This window comes from Physeter macrocephalus, chromosome 8 (genome assembly GCF_002837175.3).
Source record: "Physeter macrocephalus isolate SW-GA chromosome 8, ASM283717v5, whole genome shotgun sequence".
NCBI classification, from domain to species: domain Eukaryota; kingdom Metazoa; phylum Chordata; class Mammalia; order Artiodactyla; family Physeteridae; genus Physeter; species Physeter macrocephalus.
Window position 1 is genome coordinate 9,855,100 of NC_041221.1, and position 20,258 is coordinate 9,875,357.

General features: G+C 44.6%; 1 protein-coding gene across 3 annotated transcripts in view; it reads right to left on the reverse strand.

Annotated features, from left to right (window-relative positions):
- Positions 1–15,735, reverse strand: part of BRWD1 (bromodomain and WD repeat domain containing 1) — a 131,377-nt gene extending 115,642 nt beyond the window's left edge. For all 3 annotated transcript variants that reach the window (XM_024120255.3, XM_055086411.1, XM_024120252.3), the window contains exons 1-4: positions 15,559–15,735; positions 15,399–15,457; positions 15,233–15,262; positions 15,008–15,067 (exon numbers count right to left, since the gene is read on the reverse strand). In XM_024120255.3, coding sequence (XP_023976023.1) covers positions 15,008–15,067; positions 15,233–15,262; positions 15,399–15,457; positions 15,559–15,607 — 198 coding nt within the window. In that variant the 5' untranslated portion in view covers positions 15,608–15,735. The remainder of the gene's footprint in view (positions 1–15,007; positions 15,068–15,232; positions 15,263–15,398; positions 15,458–15,558) is intronic.
- Positions 15,736–20,258: the final 4,523 nt, after the last annotated feature.

Here is a 20,258-nt window from a genome sequence, read left to right on the forward strand (position 1 = left end):
AAAAGACAACCCTCAGAATGGGAGAAAATATTTGCAAATGAAGCAACTGACAAAGGATTAATCTCCAAAATTTATAAGCAGCTCATGCAGTTCAGTATCAAGAAAACAAACAACCCATTCCAAAAATGGGCAGAAGACCTAAATCCGCCTGCCGATGCAGGGAACACGGGTTCGTGCCCCGGTCCAGGAAGATCCCACATGCCGCGGAGCGGCTAGGCCCGTGAGCCATGGCCGCTGAGCCTGCGCGTCCGGAGCCTGTGCTCCGCAACGGGTGAGGCCACAGCAGTGGGAGGCCCGTGTACTGCAAAAAAAAAAAAAAAAAGAAAAGAAATATGCTCTAAGAGCAAAATGAAAACATGGACAAAGAGCTAAAGAAAATCAGGAAAATTATATATGAACAAAAGATCAACCAAAATACAGAAATTATTTTTAAAAAAAAAAAAAAAAAAAAAAGTTCAATCATAGAAATAGTACAGAATGTCACAAGAACAGAAAAAGTCCATAGAGGAAAGTCAGAAAGAACTTAGAAAATGATAATGATTGCATTCTCTGCAGAGAAAGACGATAACTCAGATGTTACCTGCAAACTGACTGACAATCTGGAAAAGCCTAGATCCATATATCATACAAACCAAATGCTAAAATAAACTCTACATAAAGACATCTAAAAAGAAATTATGGGCTTCCCTGGTGGTGCAGCGGTTACGAATCTGCCTGCCAATGCAGGGGACACGCGTTCAAGCACTGGTCCGGGAAGATCCCACATGCCGTGGAGCAACTAAGCACGTGCACCACAACTACTGAGCCTGTGCTCTAGAGCCCGCGAGCCACAACTACTGAGCCTGTAAGCTATAGCTACTGAAGCCCATGAGCCTAGAGCCCGTGCTCCACAACAAGAGAAGCCACCACAATGAGAAGCCCGTGCACTGTAACAGTTAGCCCCCGCTCGCCACAACTAGAGAAAGCCCACGCGCAGAGACAAAGACCCAACATGGCCAAAGATAAATAAATAAAATAAATAAATTTATTTTAAAAAAATAAAATGATAAAACTAAAAATATAAAAGAAATTATAAATGGCGTAGGAAAAAATATAAATGAATAAATACATAATATTGCCTTTATAATTTTCTAGTACAGAAAGTATGGTTTAAGAACCATAAAAGCAAAATAAAGATTAAGACATGTAAAAAGTTAAAAATCTTAAACCTCTAAAAATAAAACCTCCAAAGGAAACTAAAAAGCAACCTGCAAACTGGAAAAAGGAATTTAGAACATGTGACAGACTAAAGAATAACCTAATATATGGAGAATTCTTGCAAAACAGTAAGATAGCAGGAGAAAAGCAGGTAAAAGATATAAAAAGACAATTCAGAAAAGATGAATTATCAACCGCCAATAAACGTACTTTCTTAAAAAAATAGTCCTGGTGCTTCCCTGGTGATGCAGTGGTTAAGAATCCACCTGCCAATGCAGGGGGCATGGGTTTGATCTCTAGTCTGGGAAGATCCCACATACCACGGAGCAGCTAAGCCCGTGCACCACAACTACTGAGCCCACGAGACACAACTACTGAGTCTGTGCGCCACAACTACTGAAGCCCACACACTCTAGTGCCCACGTGCCACAACTACTGAAGCCCGCAAGGCTAGAGCCCATGCTCCGTGACAAGAGAACCACCGCAATGAGAAGCCTGCACACCACAACCAAGAGTAGCCCCCGCTCGCCACAACGAGAGAAAGCCCACATGCAGCAACGAAGACCCAATGCAGCCAAAAACAAAAAAAGTGAGAATTTATTTTAAAAAGATGTGCTATAAAAAAAAAAAACTTTGAGGCCTATCTATTTAAAAAACAAAGAGTATGTGCTATAACGCTTTTGCATTCCTATATGCAGTTTTCTTCACATGGAGTTTAGCTACTCCATGACTACATTTCCCAGTGATTCACTATTGTGTAAGTACACATTTGGTTCAGAAATCAGTTTTCATTTCTCCCATTTCTTTTTTTATCAAGATTTTGTTGCTGTTGTTCAGTGTGAATTAAAACACCATCATTTGAATACACATAATTCAAAAAAAATGCCATTTCCCCATTTCCACATAAAAAAGGAAAGATAATAAACGATCATCAAAAAATTCTATTTTGTAGGTTCCTAATGAAATGGATTAAGAAGCTTTAAAAAAAAAAAAAAAAAAGGGATGTATAACTTCGATGTATCTCATGACCATTCGGCGCTAAACACTGCCCTAACTGCCCTACAAATGAAGTACACTTCTTAGAGAAATTTCAAGAAATCAAAGATCAGACAAAACACTATTTAATAACCAAACTGTTAATGACCGGTTCTCAGTAAAAAAAAAATATAGTAAGCATTAAACATTAATTATTTTGATAAAAACTGAGAGCCTACTATGTGCCAAGAAATATAATTAGTTGTACCTACAGGTAACTACAGGTGGTTGTATGTCCCACATAAATTAAAAAAATAAAAATTATGTTTGGCTGCGTTGGGTCTTCATTGCCGCGTGCGGGCTTCTCTAACTGAGGCGAGCGGGGGCTACTCTACATTGAGGTGTGTGGGCTTCTCATTGCAGTGGCTTCTCTTGTCGTGGAGCATGGGCTCTAGGCGCGGGGGGCTCAGCAGTTGTGGCTTGCGGGCTCCAGAGCACAGGCTCAGCAGTTGTGGCACACGGGCTTAGCTGCTCCGCAGCATACAGGATCTTCCTGGACGAGGGCTCAAACCTGTGTCCCCTGCATTGGCAGGTGGATTCTTAACCACTGCGCCACCATGGAATTCCTGTCCCACATAATTTTTAAAAGTCAAAAGTAATCATTTATCTATTCCAACTATTTCAAATGAGATAACGCAAGAAAAACCATTGCTCTCACCTTAAAAATGAGAACAAGCTGGGTTATCTACCCCCTTCACAGAGCTAAGGAAACAAATCTAAATTAACTGTACCCCAGAAACTGATGAGCCCTTCTGTGAACAGAAAAAACACTCACAGCTGCTTTCATCCACAGCAGACAGGCAGGAAGAACTGACACAGACATAAGGAAAAAGGAAAAATCTGTCAAACTTTTAAACAGCCACCTGTGGGTTGACGACTGATTAGAACACTAAGGAGCCTCCTCAGAGTGAGTTGCACCCAGGCTGATTCCCTTCCACAGGCCTTCACCAACTGCACAGGGCCAAAAACTGGATGCAGAGCAGCTGGCTAGGGATAGGACAACAAGGTAGAACTGGAAAGCAAAGAGAACTCTTCATCAACCAAAATGTAGGCAACTAGACTATAAAATAGCACAGGATCTTACAAATTTGGAAAGCTGGCAACTGAGCTATAAAGTATAGACCTCTCAAGAATCTCACTGGGGCTTCCCTGGTGGCACAGTGGTTAAGAATCTGCCTGCCAATGCAGGGGACATGGGTTCGAGCCCTGGTCTGGGAAGATCCCACATGCCGCGGAGCGGCTAGGTCCGTGAGCCACAACTGCTGAGCCTGCGCGTCTGGAGCCTGTACTCCGCAACAGGACAGGCCACAACAGTGAGAGGCCCGCGCGCCGCAATGAAGAGTGGCCCCCACTCACCACAACTGGAGAAAGCCCTCGCACAGAAACGAAGACCCAACACAGCCATAAATTAATTAATTAATTAATTAATTTAAAAAAAAAAAAAAAAAAAAAGAATCTCACTGGTGGGACCTCCCTGGTGGTTCAGTGGTAAAGAATCCACCTTACAATGCAGGGGACACAGGTTCGATCCCTGGTTAGGGAACTAAGATCCCACATGCCGCAGGGCAATTAAGCCCACACACCACAACTACTGAACTCACGCGCCTCAACTAGACAGCCCGCACACCACAACTACAGAGCCCACATGCCACAACTAGAGAAGAGAAAACCTGCATGCCACAGCTAGAGAGAAGCCCGTGCGCTGCAAAGAAAGATCCCACACGCCTCAACGAATATCCCGCATGCCATCAACTAAGATCCAACACAGCCAAAATTAAATATAATTAATTAATTAATTTTTAAAAAAAAGAACCTCACTGGTGCCCAAATTCCAAACTCTGCTGAAAGAGAGTCTCAATCCCACCCTCAAAACACGTGAAGCCAGTTATGAAGTGAATGCAACTAAAGCTGCACCAAAGGCCAGAGATGATCAGCTACAAATCAGATTGACCCAACCCCACAACCTAACAGCTTTGAGAGAGGAAAAAAAGCACTTCCTTTTCTGAGTCTAACTACACTACTCTTTTAACGCAAAAAGGCCCAGTATACTTCAAAAGATGATGAGACTTACAACAAAGCAAAATATGAGACCCAGGGTCAAGAGAGGGAATGGCGAAAAGAAGCAGACCCAGAGATGGCCCAGATGTTGGAATAATGCTCAGCCATTATCTCTTCAAAATACTTATTCTGCCCTATTCTTCCATGCTTTCCATATGGGACTTTAATTATACAGTGAACTACTTGATATACTACAGATTCAAGAAGCTCAGAGAACCCCAAGCAAAGTAAGTACCAAGAAATCTACCTAGGCACATGTGGTAGGCAACTTCTGACATGGACCCTAACATTCCCACCTTCTGGTACTCAGACCTGTGAAATCCCCTCCCCTTGAGTAAGTTACTTCTAACCAACAGAATACACTAACATTGAGTAACACATCCATTATTAGGTTACAAAAGACTGTGACTTCTGTCTTGCCTGCAGACTATTGCCTTCTCTGCCTTCATCTTTCGATGAGGTAAGCTGCTACGTTGGAGAGATCAATGTGGCAAGGAGCTGAGAGCAGCCAAGAGCCAACTAGGAACTGAGGCTCTCAGTCTAACAATCCACTCCAGGAACTGAAGCCAGCCAAAAACGATGTGAACTTGGAAGCAGATCCTTCCACAGTCAAGCTTTCAGCTGAAACCCCAGCTCTGGCCAACACTTTGATTGCAGCCTTGAGAGAGACTGAGACAGAGGACTCAGCTCAGCTGTCCCTGGACTCCTGACTTAAACAGAGACAATAATAAATCTGTGAGACTTCCCTGGCAGTCCAGTGGTTAAGACTCTGCTCTTACAATGCAGGGGGCACGGGTTCGATCCCTGGTCGGGGAACTAAGATCTCACATGCTGTGTGGCGCAGCCAAGTAAAAATAATTACTTAATTAATCTGTGTTGTTTTAAGTCACTAAGTTTAGGATAATTTTTTATGTAGTGATAGATAACGACTACAGTATATCATAGTAAAACTTCTGAAAATTAAAGACAAAATGAAAATCTTAAAAAGCAGCCAGAGGAAAAAACATTATCTTGAAAGAAGCAATAATAAGACTGCTGGCTTTACGATATTAATGTGCTGAAAGAAAAAAACACCAGAACCAACCAACCAACCAGAATTTCACAGCTTAAAAAAAAAAAATCTGGGGGGCTTCACTGGTGGCGCAGTGGTTAAGAATCCGCCTGCCAATGCAGGAGACACCGGCTCGAGCCCTGGCCAGGGAAGATCCCACATGCCACAGAGCAACTAAGCCCATGCACCATAACTACTGAGCCTGCGCTCTAGAGCCCGCGAACCACAACGACCGAGCCCACGTGCCACAACTACTTAAGCCTGCGTGCCTAGAGCCCGTGCTCCACAACAAGAGAAGCCACCACAATGAGAAGTCCGCACACTGCAAGGAAGAGTAGCCCCTGCCACAAGTAGAGAAAGCCCGCGCGCAACAACGAAGAGCCAACACAGCCAAAAAAAACAGACAAATTAATTAATTAATTTTTTAAAAAAATCTGGGCTTCTGTGGTGGCGCAGTGGTTAAGAATCTGCCTGCCAATGCAGGGGACACAGGTTCAAGCCCTGGTCCAGGAGGATCCCACATGCCGCAGAGCAACTAAGCCCGTGCACCATAACTACTGAGCCTGCGCACCACAACTACTGAAGCCTGCGCACCTAGAGCCCATGCTCTGCAATGAGAAGCCTGCACACCAAAACCAAGAGTGGCCCCCACTGGCCACAACTAGAGAAAGCCAGCGCACAGCAACAAAGACGCAACACAGCCAAAAATAAATGAAATGGATTTTTTAAAAATATTTTTTTAATAATAATAATGAGTAAAAATTAGTAAAAAAAAAAAAAAAAGAAAAAAACACTTTAAAAATAAAGTCAAGGGACTTCCCTGATGGTCCAGTGGTAAAGAACCCGCCTTCCAATGCAGGGGAGGCAGGTTCGATCCCTGGTCGGGGAACTAAGATCCCACATGCTGCAAGGCAACTAAGCCCACACGCCACAACTATTGAGCTTGTGCACCTCAATGAGAGAGGCCACATGCTGCAAACTACAGAGCCCACATGCCCTGGAGCCCATGAGCCACAACTAGAGAGAGACAACCCGCACGCCGCAACTACAAAGAAGCCTGAGCGCCGCAACAAAGAGACCGCACGCCACAATAAAAGATCCCATGTGCCGCAACTAAGACCAGACACAGCCAAAAAGTAAGGAAAATAAATAAATCAAAAAAATCAATATTTTTTAAAAATAAATTCAAAACAAAGAAGTTTTCAAACAAAAAAAAAAAGAAAGAAAGAAAAAGGAAAACTGAAGTCACGGCCAACAAACTTTCATTAAAAGAAATACCAAAATAAGTTGTGGAGACTGAAGAAAAAATAATCACATATAAGAGGCATGGAAAGACAGGAAGGAATTAAAAATATCAAGAAAGGTATACAGGTGGATAAGCAAATGAAAATTGACTTTAAAACAAGTACAGGGACTTCCCTGGTGGTCCAGTGGTTAAGACTCCGCACTCCCAATGCAGGGTATGCAGGTATGATCACTGATCGGGGAATTAAGATCCTGCGTGCTGTGCAGTGTGGCCAAAAAAAATAAAATAAAACAACTACCATAACATCTGGAAAAATTTATAACATATGTAAAAGTAAAATATGATAATAGCCCAAAGGACAAGAGGGTGACAACTAATAGTTTTAACTCCATTTATATGAGAAGTGGTTAAAGTACCTAAGATAAATGGTAATGCATATTATAATCTCTAGGGTAACCACTAAAACGATAAAAAGATATATTATGGAAAAGCAATTAAAAAATAAATAGAATAACAGCTGGTTAATCCAAAAGAAAGTAAGAAAGGAAAAATAAATGGGACGTATATAAAACAGATACTTGGTAGGTCTAACACAATCATGTTTAAGTAATTATATTAAATACAAATGGTTTAAACACTCCAACTAAAAGACTGACTAAAACTACATGCTGGGCTTCCCTGGTGGCGCAGTGGTTGAGAGTCCGCCTGCCGATGCAGGGGACGCGGGTTCGTGCCCCGGTCCGGGAAGATCCCACATGCCGCGGAGCGGCTGGGCCCGTGAGCCATGGCCGCTGAGCCTGCGCGTCCGGAGCCTGTGCTCTGCGACGGGAGGGGCCATGGCGGTGAGAAGCCCGCGTACCACAAAACAAACAAACAAACAAACTACATGCTGTTTCAGGAGACACACTTTAAAAATGAGACCACAGGAATACCAAAAGTAAAAGGATAAAATAAAACATACTATGCCATAACTAACCAAAAGAAAGCTGGGGTGGCTACAATAACACAAGGCAATGTTAGACTTTAAGGCAAGAAGTATGAGGAGAGTATTTCCTAATTTTAAAAAAAAAGGTCAGGGCTTCCCTGGTGGCATAGCAGTTAAAAATTCGCCTAGCAGTGAAGGGGACATGGGTTGGAGCCCTGGTCCAGGAAGATCCCACATGCCGCAGAGCAACTAAGCCCGTGCATCACAACTACTGAGCCTGCGCTCTACAGTCCGCGAGCCATAACTACTGAAGCCTGCGTGCCTAGAGCCTGTGCTCCACAACAAGAGAAGCCACCGCAATGAGAAGCCCACACACCGCAATGAAGAGGAGCCGCCGCTCACCACAACTAGAGAACACCTGTGCGCAGCAAAAAAGACCCAATGCAGCCAAAAATAAATAAAAATAATATAAATTTTAAAATACATAAATTTTAAAATAATAATTGAAAAATAAAATAAGGGTCAAATTCTGGAAAAGGTGAAACTATGGAGACAGCAAAAACATCAGTGGGAGGGAGGAAGGGAGGAAGGGAGGGATATTTAGGCAGAGCACAGAGGATTTTTAGGACTGTAAAATTACTCGATGATACTATATTGGTGGATACATGTCATTGTACATTTGTCCAAACCCACAGACTGTACAATACCAAGAGTACTAAATGTAAATGTAAGAGAACGCTAACAAACTATAGACTTTGGATGAGCATATGTCAAAATAGTCATCAACTGCAATAAACGTACCACTCTGGTGGGACATGTTGATAATGAGGGAGACTATGCATTTATGGGAGCAGGAGTAAATGGGAAATCTCTGCATCTTCCACTCAATTTTGCTATGAACCCAAAACTGCTCTAAAAAATTATGTCCATTTGAAAGAAGCGGGGGGATCAACTCAACAGAAGATAACAGTTTGGAATTTGTATGCACCTAATAACATAGCTTCAAAATAAAGAACTAAAGGAAAAAAAAAGAGAGACAGATAACTCCACATAGATAGGACATTTTTTTAAATCTGTAAGGATTTAGACAATTTGAAAGGAAAAATGTCACATGACCTTTGTCCTTTAGAGCAGCGGTCCCCAACCTTTGTTGCACCAGGGATCAGTTTCGTGGAAGACAAGTTTTCCACAGACCGGGGCGGGGGTGGGGGGTGGGGGGAGGGGACGGTTCAAGCATAATGAAAGTGATGGGGAGCAATGGGGAGCGGCAGACGAAGCTTCTCTCGCTTGCCTGCCACTCACCTCCTGCTGTGCGGCCCAGTTCCTAACTGGCCTCAGACAGGTACCACTCAGCAGCACAGGGGTTAGAGACGCCTGCTGTAGAGGAAAATAACTGTTATGATTAGATGAGCCTATGAAAACAAAGTAACTAATAACTATTCTCTTTTAAAGTAGCACAGTCAAGGGACTTCCCTGGCGGTCCGGTGGTTAAGAATCCGCCTTCCGATGCAAGGGATGCGGGTTCCATCTTTGGCTGGGGAACAAAGATCCCACATGCCACGGGGCAACTAAGGCCGTGTGAACCGCTGAGCCTGTGCGCCACAACTAAGACCCGACGCAGCCAAAAAATTAAGTAAATAAATAAATAAATAATAAAGTAGCAGAGTCAAGGCTAAGTGACTCAGATAGTGACACCACTACCGTTATTCAGCACTAAGGTATAGAGACTGCTGTTCCCCTTCCTACTCTGTGGTCATCCATAAGGGTGAATACCAGGTATCACTCATACAAGTGTTAGAGCTCATAGAGACTGTATTTTGCTATTTCATAAGACCCTACAAATATAAATTAGGTGAAGGGGAAGTCTAACAATATTATGACTTACTGTCCTATCAACATTGTTACTAATAAACACTGCAAAATCATTTATTTCCATATAAGGTTCACAACAACACTTTGATACAATTATTACTACCCTTGTCTTGCAGATCGAGGAACTGAGGTAGAGACTAAGTAATCTGCCTTAGAACATCTAGTAAGTAATGCTAAAAAGTCTGAATTACAGCCTAGCCACCTGGCACCAAAACCCAAATTTCTAATTTAACACTGCTCTATTGCTAGACTGTAACTTATCATCACACTACCATGATCATTAAGTGTTCCCAAGTGTTGTCAATGAAATGCCTGTAGAATGACAGATCTCTATAGTCAAGTACAAAGAAAATGCAGAATCCCTACAGAGAGGAAAGAAATAAGCTGCACTCAGGATGAAGGGTCTTTAGAAACCCACAATGAAAATAAAATGGTAATGTGACTAATTGCAATACGGGTGGGGAATACAGTTTTATTTATTTATTTTTGGCCGTGCAGTACAGCATATGGGATTTTAGTTCCCCAACAAGGGATCGACCCCATGCCCCCCCGCAGTGGAAGTGGGAATTCTTAACCACTGGACCGCCAGGTAAGTCCCAGGAGTTGTTTTGTTTTAAATGGTAAATAAGTAGCCTTGCTATTTTTAAAAAAGGCTCAATTTGAGACTCCAGTAGAGTCTACCTGGCAGTGCACCCAAATTTTAAGTCCTGAGTCATAATCTTCAATCATAACCTGAGTCCTTAATCCAGCAGGGAGATCAAGATGGTAATACCACTCTCCCCTTGGTTTGGACAGTGAATTTATAAACCGAGGAAGGTTGACAAATAAGTAGAGATGAAGAAAAGAAGTATGGATACACTTGTACAAGTTATAGTTATTCTGATATAGTAACAAGTTTTGTAATAACTGAACTATTTTTAACGTTTGTAAAAAAGAATAATCTACTACAATAAATTTAAAATACATTTATGGGACTCCCCTGGTGGTCCAGTGGTTAAGAATCCACCTTCCAATGCAGGGGACACGAGTTCGATCCCTGATGGGGGAACTAAGATCCCACATGGCGTGGGGCAACTAAGCCCACGCACCACAACTACTGGGCCCGCGAGCTCTGGAGCCCACACGCCACAATGAGAGATCCCGTATGCTGCAATTAAGACCCGATGCAGCCAAATAAATAAATAAATAAATATTTTAAAAATAAAAATAAATAAAATAGGACTTCCCGGGTGGCACAGCGGTTAAGAATCCACCTGCCAATGCGGGGGACACAGGTTCGAACCCTGGGCTGGGAATATCCCACATGCCATGGAGCGACTAAGCCTGTACGCCACAACTAGTGAGCCCAGATGCCACACCTACTGAAGGCCGCATGCCTAGAGCCCGTGCTCCGCAACAAGGGAAGCCACCACAATGAGAAGCACTCATACCACAAAGAAGAGTAGCCCCCGCTCGCCATAACTAGAGAAAGCCCGCACGCAGCAACGAAGACCCAAGGCAACCAAAGATAAATAAATTAATTAAAATGGATTTATAATAAATAAATAAAATAAAATAAAATAAAAATATACTGGGAATTCCCTGGTGGTCCAGTAGTTAGGACTCTACACTTCCATTGCAGGGGGCACAGGTTCGATCCCTGGTTGGGGAACCAAGATCCCGCGAGCTGCATGGAGCCGGCAAAAATCAAAATAATTAAATAAATAAATAAGTAAATAAAATATACTTACAACAGTTAAATTCTTAGAAAGATGATGCTTAGATCTTATATTTGCCATCTTGAGGCATCTACAGATTAAAATCATCATCTATTTGCACATATAGTGTGGAAACCCCCAAGGAAATTTAATTAACAATATTAAGTTGGTGTTAAATATTTTAAGATTAAATTCTTGTGACAAACACTAATCAAAATGTAAAAACAAATATACCTGTTTCTATATATGTTACTACACTTCTAAAATTTGTAAATGAACGTAAAAGTTTAAAAAATATGACCACTTACAATTCTAATAAACCAGATACTGATTTCAATACAAATAACTCTGAAGACTTTTCCTCACACAAAAGGCCTACTCAAACATTATTTTTAAAAAATAAAATAACAAGGGACTTCCCTGGTGGCACAGTGGTTAAGAATCCGCCTCCCAATGCAGGGGACACGAGCCCTGGTCCGGGAAAATCCCACATGCCGCGGAGCAACTAAGCCCGTGTGCCACCACTACTGAGCCTGCACTCTAGAGCCCGTGAGCCACAACGACTGAGCCTGCGTGTTGCAACTACTGAAGCCCACGCGCCTGGGGCCCGTGCTCCACACCAAGAGAAGCCACCACAATGCTCGCCACAACCAGAGACAGCCCGCGCACAGCGACGAAGATAGGACGCAGCCAAAAATAAATAAATTACGACTTAATGACAATAAATCCTCTAATGATAGGCTACACTATAAAAATCTTGTTTTTTTTTTCTGGTTAAGAGATTGCCTACAAAAATTGATCTATCATGTTACTCAATCACAAAGTATATCAAATCACTTTCCTCTTTTTAAATACACTCCTCCTTTACAAACCTAGTCCTTCCCAATTCCCATGCCCAGTTCTATACTTCTATTTCATTCTTCCCCTTTCTTCACCACCTATAAATCATAAAAATTCCAATTAAATTCACAGGCCCAACTGCTAATACAGGGTTAGGTATTGAGAGATAACTAGTCTCAATTCTCCTGAGAAGTATCAAAAACATTCTTCCTTCCAAAGTACAAGCTGGAATAACAGCATGGTCACAAGTCTAAGATAAACTGCAGCTTTGTAAACAGTGATGGGGGAATCACCTGAAAGGCTTTTAAAAAACAGTGATGTCCAGCCCCACCACAAAGATTCTGATTTAACTGGTCTGGGGCATAGCCTGGGCATCCAGATTTTATAACGCTCCCAGGTGGTTCTGATCCAAGAATGTGAACTACTGAGAAAAAGGAATAAATTAAACAAAGTAAAGAAACAAAGAACATCAAAAGAAACAATCAGACAAAACCAAAATGTGAAACATTCTACAGAATAACTCAGTCTCTTCAGTAAATCAACAGCACGGGAAAAAAAACTATGCAAGATAAAAAGAGATTTAATTTCGGCCCAATACATGGAACTTGTCTGAAGCCCAATTCAAACCAAATATTAAAAAATAAATAAGTATAGCAAATTGGGGAACTTCCCCAGGGGTCCAATGGTGACGCCTCCGTGCTTCCACTGCAGGGGGCGCAGGTTCAATTCCTGGTCAGGGAAGTTCCACATGCCACAGGGTGAGGCCAAAAGAAAAAAAAAATTGCTAATGAATTTGTTTATGATATATGCAGATTCATTACATTATTCTCATTTGTGTATATTTGAACACTACTTAAAATATTTTTTTTTAAAAAAAGGAGACTTCGTTGCAGAACTAGAAGCTACTCATATACCGCTGACAAAAGAATAATTCTCTATACAGGAAACTCATCCTCTACCATTTAGTGCTGGGAGAGGAGGAGGCAGGACGGTAAAGGAGGATGAGGATACCCATCAGACAAATCATCCAGACAATGAGAAGACATATGTCACAGCCACATCATAGGGATATATCACAAAGAGAGATACTGAATAATTTAAAGCAGAATTTTAAGTTTTAAGCAATTCTACCAGCAAAAGCCAAAAAATATACAACTCTATTTTTAAAGAAACTTTTCCAGTAGTTATAGCATTACGCTTATTTCAAAATGTAAGCAATTTTCTCTTCAGCAGCATGACTGCACTGTCATGTCAATGATGCTTTTCTGGGGAGGGAGGTGGGAGAGGGTTGGATTTGGAGTTTGGAATTAGCAGTGCAAACTGGTATATATAGAATGAATAAACAACAAGGTCCTACTGTATAGCACGGGAACTACAGTCAATATCCTATGATAAACCATGATGCAAAATATGAAAAAGAATGTATGTATGTGTATAACTGAGTCGCTTTGCTGCACAGCAATAATTAACACATTGTAATTCAACTATACTTCAATAAAAAATAAATTTAAAAAATAATATGTTTTTCTGTTTCACTGACAACACTGTTTTCACCTAACAACAGGAGTAAAACAATAAAACGAAGCAGTCCTTTAAACATTTCCTTAAGTCTCAAAATGTCAAACTCAAGAAGACATAAAAACTGCCATGATACAGAACCTTCAGAGCTCACTTGCTTGAAAATATTCACTTTTAAGTGTTTGCTTCAAAAAACTCTAGGAAGGCAAATATTAAAACTGACAATTGAAGTAGAATCTTTTGTTACATTCAACCAACTTTAACTGTTAACACTTAAGTGTTCGGTATCTACGAAAACAGAAACAGACTCACAGACAGAGAAGAGACTTGTGGTTGCCACGGGGGAGGGGGCGTGAGGGAGGGAAGGACTGGGAGCTTGGGATCAGCAGATGCCAACTATTATAGAGAAGATGGATACACAACAAGGTATACTGTAGAGCACAGGGAACTAGATTCAATATCCTGTGACAAACCATAATGGAAAGAAATGTGAAAAAGAATGCATATATAACTGAATCACTTTGCTGTACAGCAGAAATTACCGGAACATTGTAAATCAACTATACTTAAATTAAGTTTTATTAAAAATACTTAACTGTTCACATACAGATAACAAATCCCCCTATTTCTGTTCTTTTGTATAATTCAACAATGGTGATCACATTCTACCAACTTCTGCTTGCAGGTATTAGAACTGTGGTAAAAAATCATTCAGGAACTTTTTTTTTTCCCCCAGTTGTTCTGTGCATACAAGATGCTGAATATGGCCTGGCAACTAAAGAAATCCTTTGTCCTAATATACAAATTGGAAAAATATTTTCCTAAAAAATGTTTTATTTCACTAAAGACAAAACGAGTGAATCAAACCAAATCATATACTGTGAGAGCAACTAAAAAAGACGACAAAATACAATGGAAAGAGAACTGTAATCTATGTTAAATGGTGCTCCAGAAAGAGAAACTGCGTATTTACAGCCTATATTAAGTTACAAACACCAAACAGCAACGTAAAAATTCATCACATTAAGTTTCCTAAGGCATTCAACAAGTGTAGCACAGTTTACACCGGCACAAGTATTGGAGGAGCGGCACAGTCTCACAGCAGCCAAGATTTTTTATTACTCTGCTGAGGGAAAAAAGAAGAACATTTCTCCACCTTTCAGACACCGATGCTTCTATTCCTAGGAACAAGTGGTTGGAGAAGATGGGCGGGGTAAAAGGAGGAAGACCAATCACAGGTCGAGTTACAAGTCGGGTGCAGGAGAAACACGGATGAGAGCAGCTCGCTGAATGGCTGGCGCGCCCCCGGCTCTCACCAAAGGCACCGCACCTGGGGACCCACCCCGCCACCTCGCCCCCCGGAGCCGTTTCCTACCCAAACAAACCCGGCCACCCCAAAGCAAAATACTACCTACAGGGGGGAGTCCCGTCGTCCCGGTGACGCCAGGGCCGCCCTCCCGCCCCCTCCGAGCGCCGCTCGGTCACTTCGCCCCTCCAACAGGAGCCCCGAAAAGGGGGCGGGGGGCAGGCGCTCAGAAACACCGTGATGGAAATGTCAAAACTCTCACCAATTCCTCGTAGCTCCTGTTGTGCTCGTTGCCCTCCCAATCCAACCTCTTCGGCAGCAACTGCAAAGACCCGAGACGCACACGAGTGACCACCGCGCGGGGCCAGGCGGGAGGCGGGGGGCGGGGCGGGGCGGGGGACGGGGGAGCCGGGCGAGCGGCCCCCGGGCAGGGCCGGCAGGGGACGCATGGGACGCGGCGGGCCGGGCGCCGCCGCGCAGCACAGACCTGGTACTGCTCCAGCTCCTGCACCAGCACCTGCAGCCGAAGAGACGCGCAGTTAGGGGGGCGGGGGCCGCACCCCGGTCCGCCCGGCGCCCTTCTCCCGCGACCCCAGGCGGCGGCTGGGCCGCGACCCCCGGAGCGCGGCCGCCGCCCGCGGGCCCGCACTCACCTGGGCGGCTCTCCGACACGGGCCGGCCGATAGGTACCGGGCGATGAGGAAGTACAGCTCTGCGGGGAGACGGGGAGACGGGGAGTCGGGTCAGGAGCGGGCGCGGCGGCGGGGAGGGGGCCGCGGCGGGGGCGGGGGCGCCGCGGGCGGTGCGTCTTACCCGACTCGATGAGGGGCACCGGACGTCGGGCGGGCGAGGACTCCGCCATGGCCGGGCGCGGAGCCGGGGCGGGAGCTGGTGAGCGAAGCGTGTAGGCCGCGCCGAGGCCTGACCGGGCCCGCGTCTCTCTATCTCAGGCGCGCCGCCGCCGCCGCTGCCGTCGCCATGCCGTGCGCGCCGCCAGCGCCGACGCCTCCGCGAAGTAGTGCCCCTGAGGGAGAGAAAGTAGTTCCTCCGTGGGGGGCCGCCGGCGCCACCCGACGAACGGCGGTCGGGCCGCGGCCGGAAAAGCGCGCGTCGCCTCCCTCTCCTCCGCTTCAGGGGGCGCAGGGAGGAGACTATGTGCGCCATGGGCCGAGCCCCGGGGGAGGCGGAGCGTGGGGGAGGGGAGCGCGCGTGGCCGGGATCCCTGCGCGCGGTGAGAAGGCGCCCGGCCATTGTGAGGCGGCGGCCCGACTGCGCGCAGGGGCGGGCGGCGGGGGCGGAGGTCGGGTGGGGGTCGTGGCGGGGGCGGCGGGAGAGGGACAGGTCTGCGCTTCTCCGGCGGGAACGGAGCCCCCTGGACGCGGAACCGCGGGGGGGGGGGGCAGGACGCGCGGCGGGTGCGGCGGGGTCGCCAACTCCGGGCTCTCGGAAAGGACCTCACGGACGGTCATCTGGAGCCAGTGTGTTTGCCCCCCCACGGAAGATCGGTTGCTTCGAGGACGCGAAACCCTTACAGCTGAGAATCGTGTCGCCTGCAAAGAGGAGAAGGCCGGCCCGAGAAGCTTTCGCCCGGGAGGGGAGGAGGGATGCGGGGAAGTCACAGGATGGGGGTGGGGACCGGGGCGCCGCGGACACTGAGCCTCTGTGGCTCGGAGGGCGCAGCAAACGTTTACTAAGAGTCCACGTTGCCGCGTGCAGTAGAAGAAGATAGAATCATGAGGCCGAGACGCAGTCCTAGGAGAACCCAGCGGTCTCGTAGAAAGGGTTAAAGAAAATGCAGTACATCGCTGTGGATGTCAACCTCGCTAGTCCGGGAAGGCAGTCCAGGCCGGCGATGACTGAGCCGGATAGGAAGGCGGGTGGGAGGAAGCGGGCAATAGACACGCAGCAGCCCAGTCCCTTAAGGGACACTCAGGGGCGGGGGGGAACCATGCGTCATTAGGATGTTCTGGGAAGACAGTAGTAGGATTTGAGGCTGGAGCAGTGCACAAGGGTCCAGAAAATTCCCTTAATGCCGTTGTAGGCTGCGGATTCATTCACTCGGCATGGCCAACGAGCCCTATTCGGAGTCCTAAGGTACAACAGCGAGCAAAATACTGCCCTCGTGGAGAGGACATTGTAATTCCAATTCCTACGCAGTAGAATAACAACCACAGCATGGAAAAGTTAAAGGTAGTGGTTTAGAGCAGACCCTGGAGTAGGACAGACCCTGGGCCTTGCCGGGCTGTTCAGTGTGTGACTTTGAGCAAATCACAACCTCTGAGCCTCAATTCTCCTCACTTGTAAACTGTAGATAATATTTGTGCCTACTTCATAGGGTTGTGAGGGTGTAATGGGTTAATATGTGTTCTTAGCATACAGCAAGCACCCTGTATGTGCCAGCTTTTAATTATTTAGACACCACATAGCAAAAGTTTTTACATATGTTTGTATGGGAGCGAGCCAAACGTGTTTGAATGAGTGCATCAGCGTCTTTTCTTGTATCTGTTGGTTCAGCAAACACTTATCAAGTGATGGGGATTGAGATGAAGGAATGACTACAGCTTTGCCATCCAAGATTTCAGTGTCTTTTAGGAGAAATGATGCTTACATCGTTGCAAAGAATGACAAGAAGGAAGGTTAACCCGCCTGTGGGAGGGGGAGATGTTAGAAGTTTGAGTCTTCAGTGTATGGAAAGGGATTCCAGGTACATGAACAACAAAGGGCCAAGACATGAATAACATTCCATGTTTAAAGAATTCAAGTTTAATATGACTACTTGGGGTGACTTTGGAAGTATGAATGGGACCCATTAAATCAAAGTTTAAATTGGGGGGGGGGAGTTAAAATTGGGAACAACTGAAGGGTTCTGAGCCAGAAAGGATTCTTTTCATTGTAGGATAGATTTGAAAGGGTTAAGACCAAGAGGCAGGAAAACCACTCAGTCGACCCCGAAAATAGGAAAGAGATGAGATGCATTAGGGCAATCATTGTAAAGTTGGAGAGAGAGACAGGTTCAGAAATAGGAAATTCAGGGCTTCCCTGGTGGCGCAGTGGTTAAGAATCCACCTGCCAAGGCAGGGGACACGGGTTCGAGCCCTGGTCTGGGAAGATCCCACATGGCACGGAGCAGCAAAGCCCGTGTGCCACAACTACTGAGCCTGCGCGCTGGAACCCGCGAGCCACAGCTTCTGAGCCCACACACCACAACTACTAAAGCCCGCGAGCCTAGAGCCCATGCTCCACAACAAGAGAAGCCACTGCAGTGAGAAGGCCGCGCACCGCAACGGAGAGTAGCCCCCGCTCACTGCAACTAGAGAAAGCCTGCGCGCAGCAACGAAGACCCGATGCAACCAAAAATAAATATAAGTAAAATAAATTTTAAAAAGAAAAAAAAGAAGCTCAGAAATAGGAAGCTCAATCAGTAAGATGAGGTTGAAGTGGAATGAGAGGAAAAGTCACAAAAATCTCAAGTTTGGGGCTTAGTAGGTCAAGGTTGTGCCACCAACTGAGTTAGGGCATCCAGGCTAGTTAAATTGTTGCGGTGGGTAACTACTTGGAACAACTTGATTAGTTGAAGTTACAGCGCATATATTCCTGTGGGACAGTATGATCTGATGCTGCAAGATTACCAAAGTTAGCAAGTAACAAAGACATGAAGAGGAGAGAATTTAACCTTTCAGAGATAGACGAAGGAGTTGCATATTTCATTTTGTAGCAAAATCATAAAAGTAAAAGACAGCCCCGAAACATGTTACAAGAATTTATATGCCAAGCACTGGTCATTGTCCAAAACTGCAATTCTGGTGTGGGCAGCTCGGTAACCATTACAAGAGGTCAGAAAAGATGACAGGAGTTTTCCCTTGTACAAGCCCTACTAGTTCTTTACAACTTACCCTGACGTCCATGACAAGCACTGTTCCTAGGTTTGGAATAGAGACGCAAGGATTTCTGACAAGAGGCAGAATATCTTCCCCCTTCAGCTGTCAAGTGACAGATGCCCATATTTGACTCCCACTTACACCAGAGAAGAGGAGGAAAGGGGGGAAAACTGTCCATCAGCAACTCCATAGTTGGGACCTGCCTGAAGTGGTCTCCAAATAAGGCGAGAATCACGTTTGGGTCCCTCACGCAATTGAATCCAAGCCATTCCAAATGCACACACTAAGGTTTGCTTTTGGGTAAATGGAAATAGCTTTTGAATTTCACCACAGGAAAGCTACATGGAAAACTAAATTATCGAAAAAGTGCTTGGTAAGCAAGGGTTGGAAGATCTTAATGGCTGGTGACATCAGCTATAATGCTGTCACCCATCTCCACTAAAAGGGAACTACTATGATGTTTTAGTCCTTGGCAAGCATCCTGGATACACATCACCGATCTTCACAACGGTCAGGTGCTGTTAATATGCTCACTTCACAACTGAGAAAGCTGAGGCCCAGAGAGATTGAGAAGGGCCCGAGGACATGTAGCTGCAAGCCCGGTGGGACAGCACTACCTTAAACAGAGCACCAGCACTGCAAAATGCTTTCTGCCCTCGCCGCATTTCATAAAGGAGGAAATCAGAGCCCAAAGACCAGGGGGCCTAGACAAGATCACACGGCTAGTAGGTGAGAGAGCTGAAATTTGAAAATGCGTAATACATGCATTATCTCACCACAGGCAAGTCTGAGCTAGACTCTATTATTCTCATTTTAAGAATGAGGAAACTGAGGCTTAGAAAGTTTAAGAATTTGCCTAAGGATGAATCATCATTAAAAAAAATTCAGTGGGTCCTTCCAAGTCACCATTTAGGAGTCACAAAGGTATTAAGTGTGAAAAGCACATCTGGAAACTGGTGAGCAAACCAGACTGTTTCCAACAGTTCACATAGGAGAGTGGTCCAAAATGAGGATTAAAGAGTAGCTTAGGGTCAATTTTAAAAGTAAAAAATTAGGTCGGTCTGTGAGGAGTGGAGATTATGCAAAGAAAATTATTTACATCATTCAGATTCTAATATCTATATGTTAATGCAAATGTCCGTTAACTGAATTTAGATTCAGCTAGCAGACATCAATGATGCAGGCACAATATCAGCATAGTTCTGAGGGATGTAAAAAAGTAGATGACATTGGACCTACGGAACAACGATACCACAAAACTGAATCAGTACGTGGAAGTGAATTCAAGTGCACCCAAAGCCCTGCATCATTTCATTCATTCAGCAAAAACTGAGTTTCTCTAAGGCAGGCACCATGTGGTAAACACTGGCTCCCGGGCTTCCGTAAGATAAATCCTTAGAAATAGAAGAGTTAACATCTTGAGAGACTTCCAGAGGACTTTTTTTTTTTTTTTTTTTTTTTTTTTTTCAGAAGAACTAAAAGTTTATCAGAAGCCCTTTTTGTTTGTTTCAATCCTCGTATTTGAAAATCGAAAGAACTAAATTCTCTTCCATCTTGGAAAGAAGGAATGATGAATATCATTTAACTTTTTAAAAAGTTTCAAGATTCTCATGACCTTTAGTTCTTTTTGGTTTT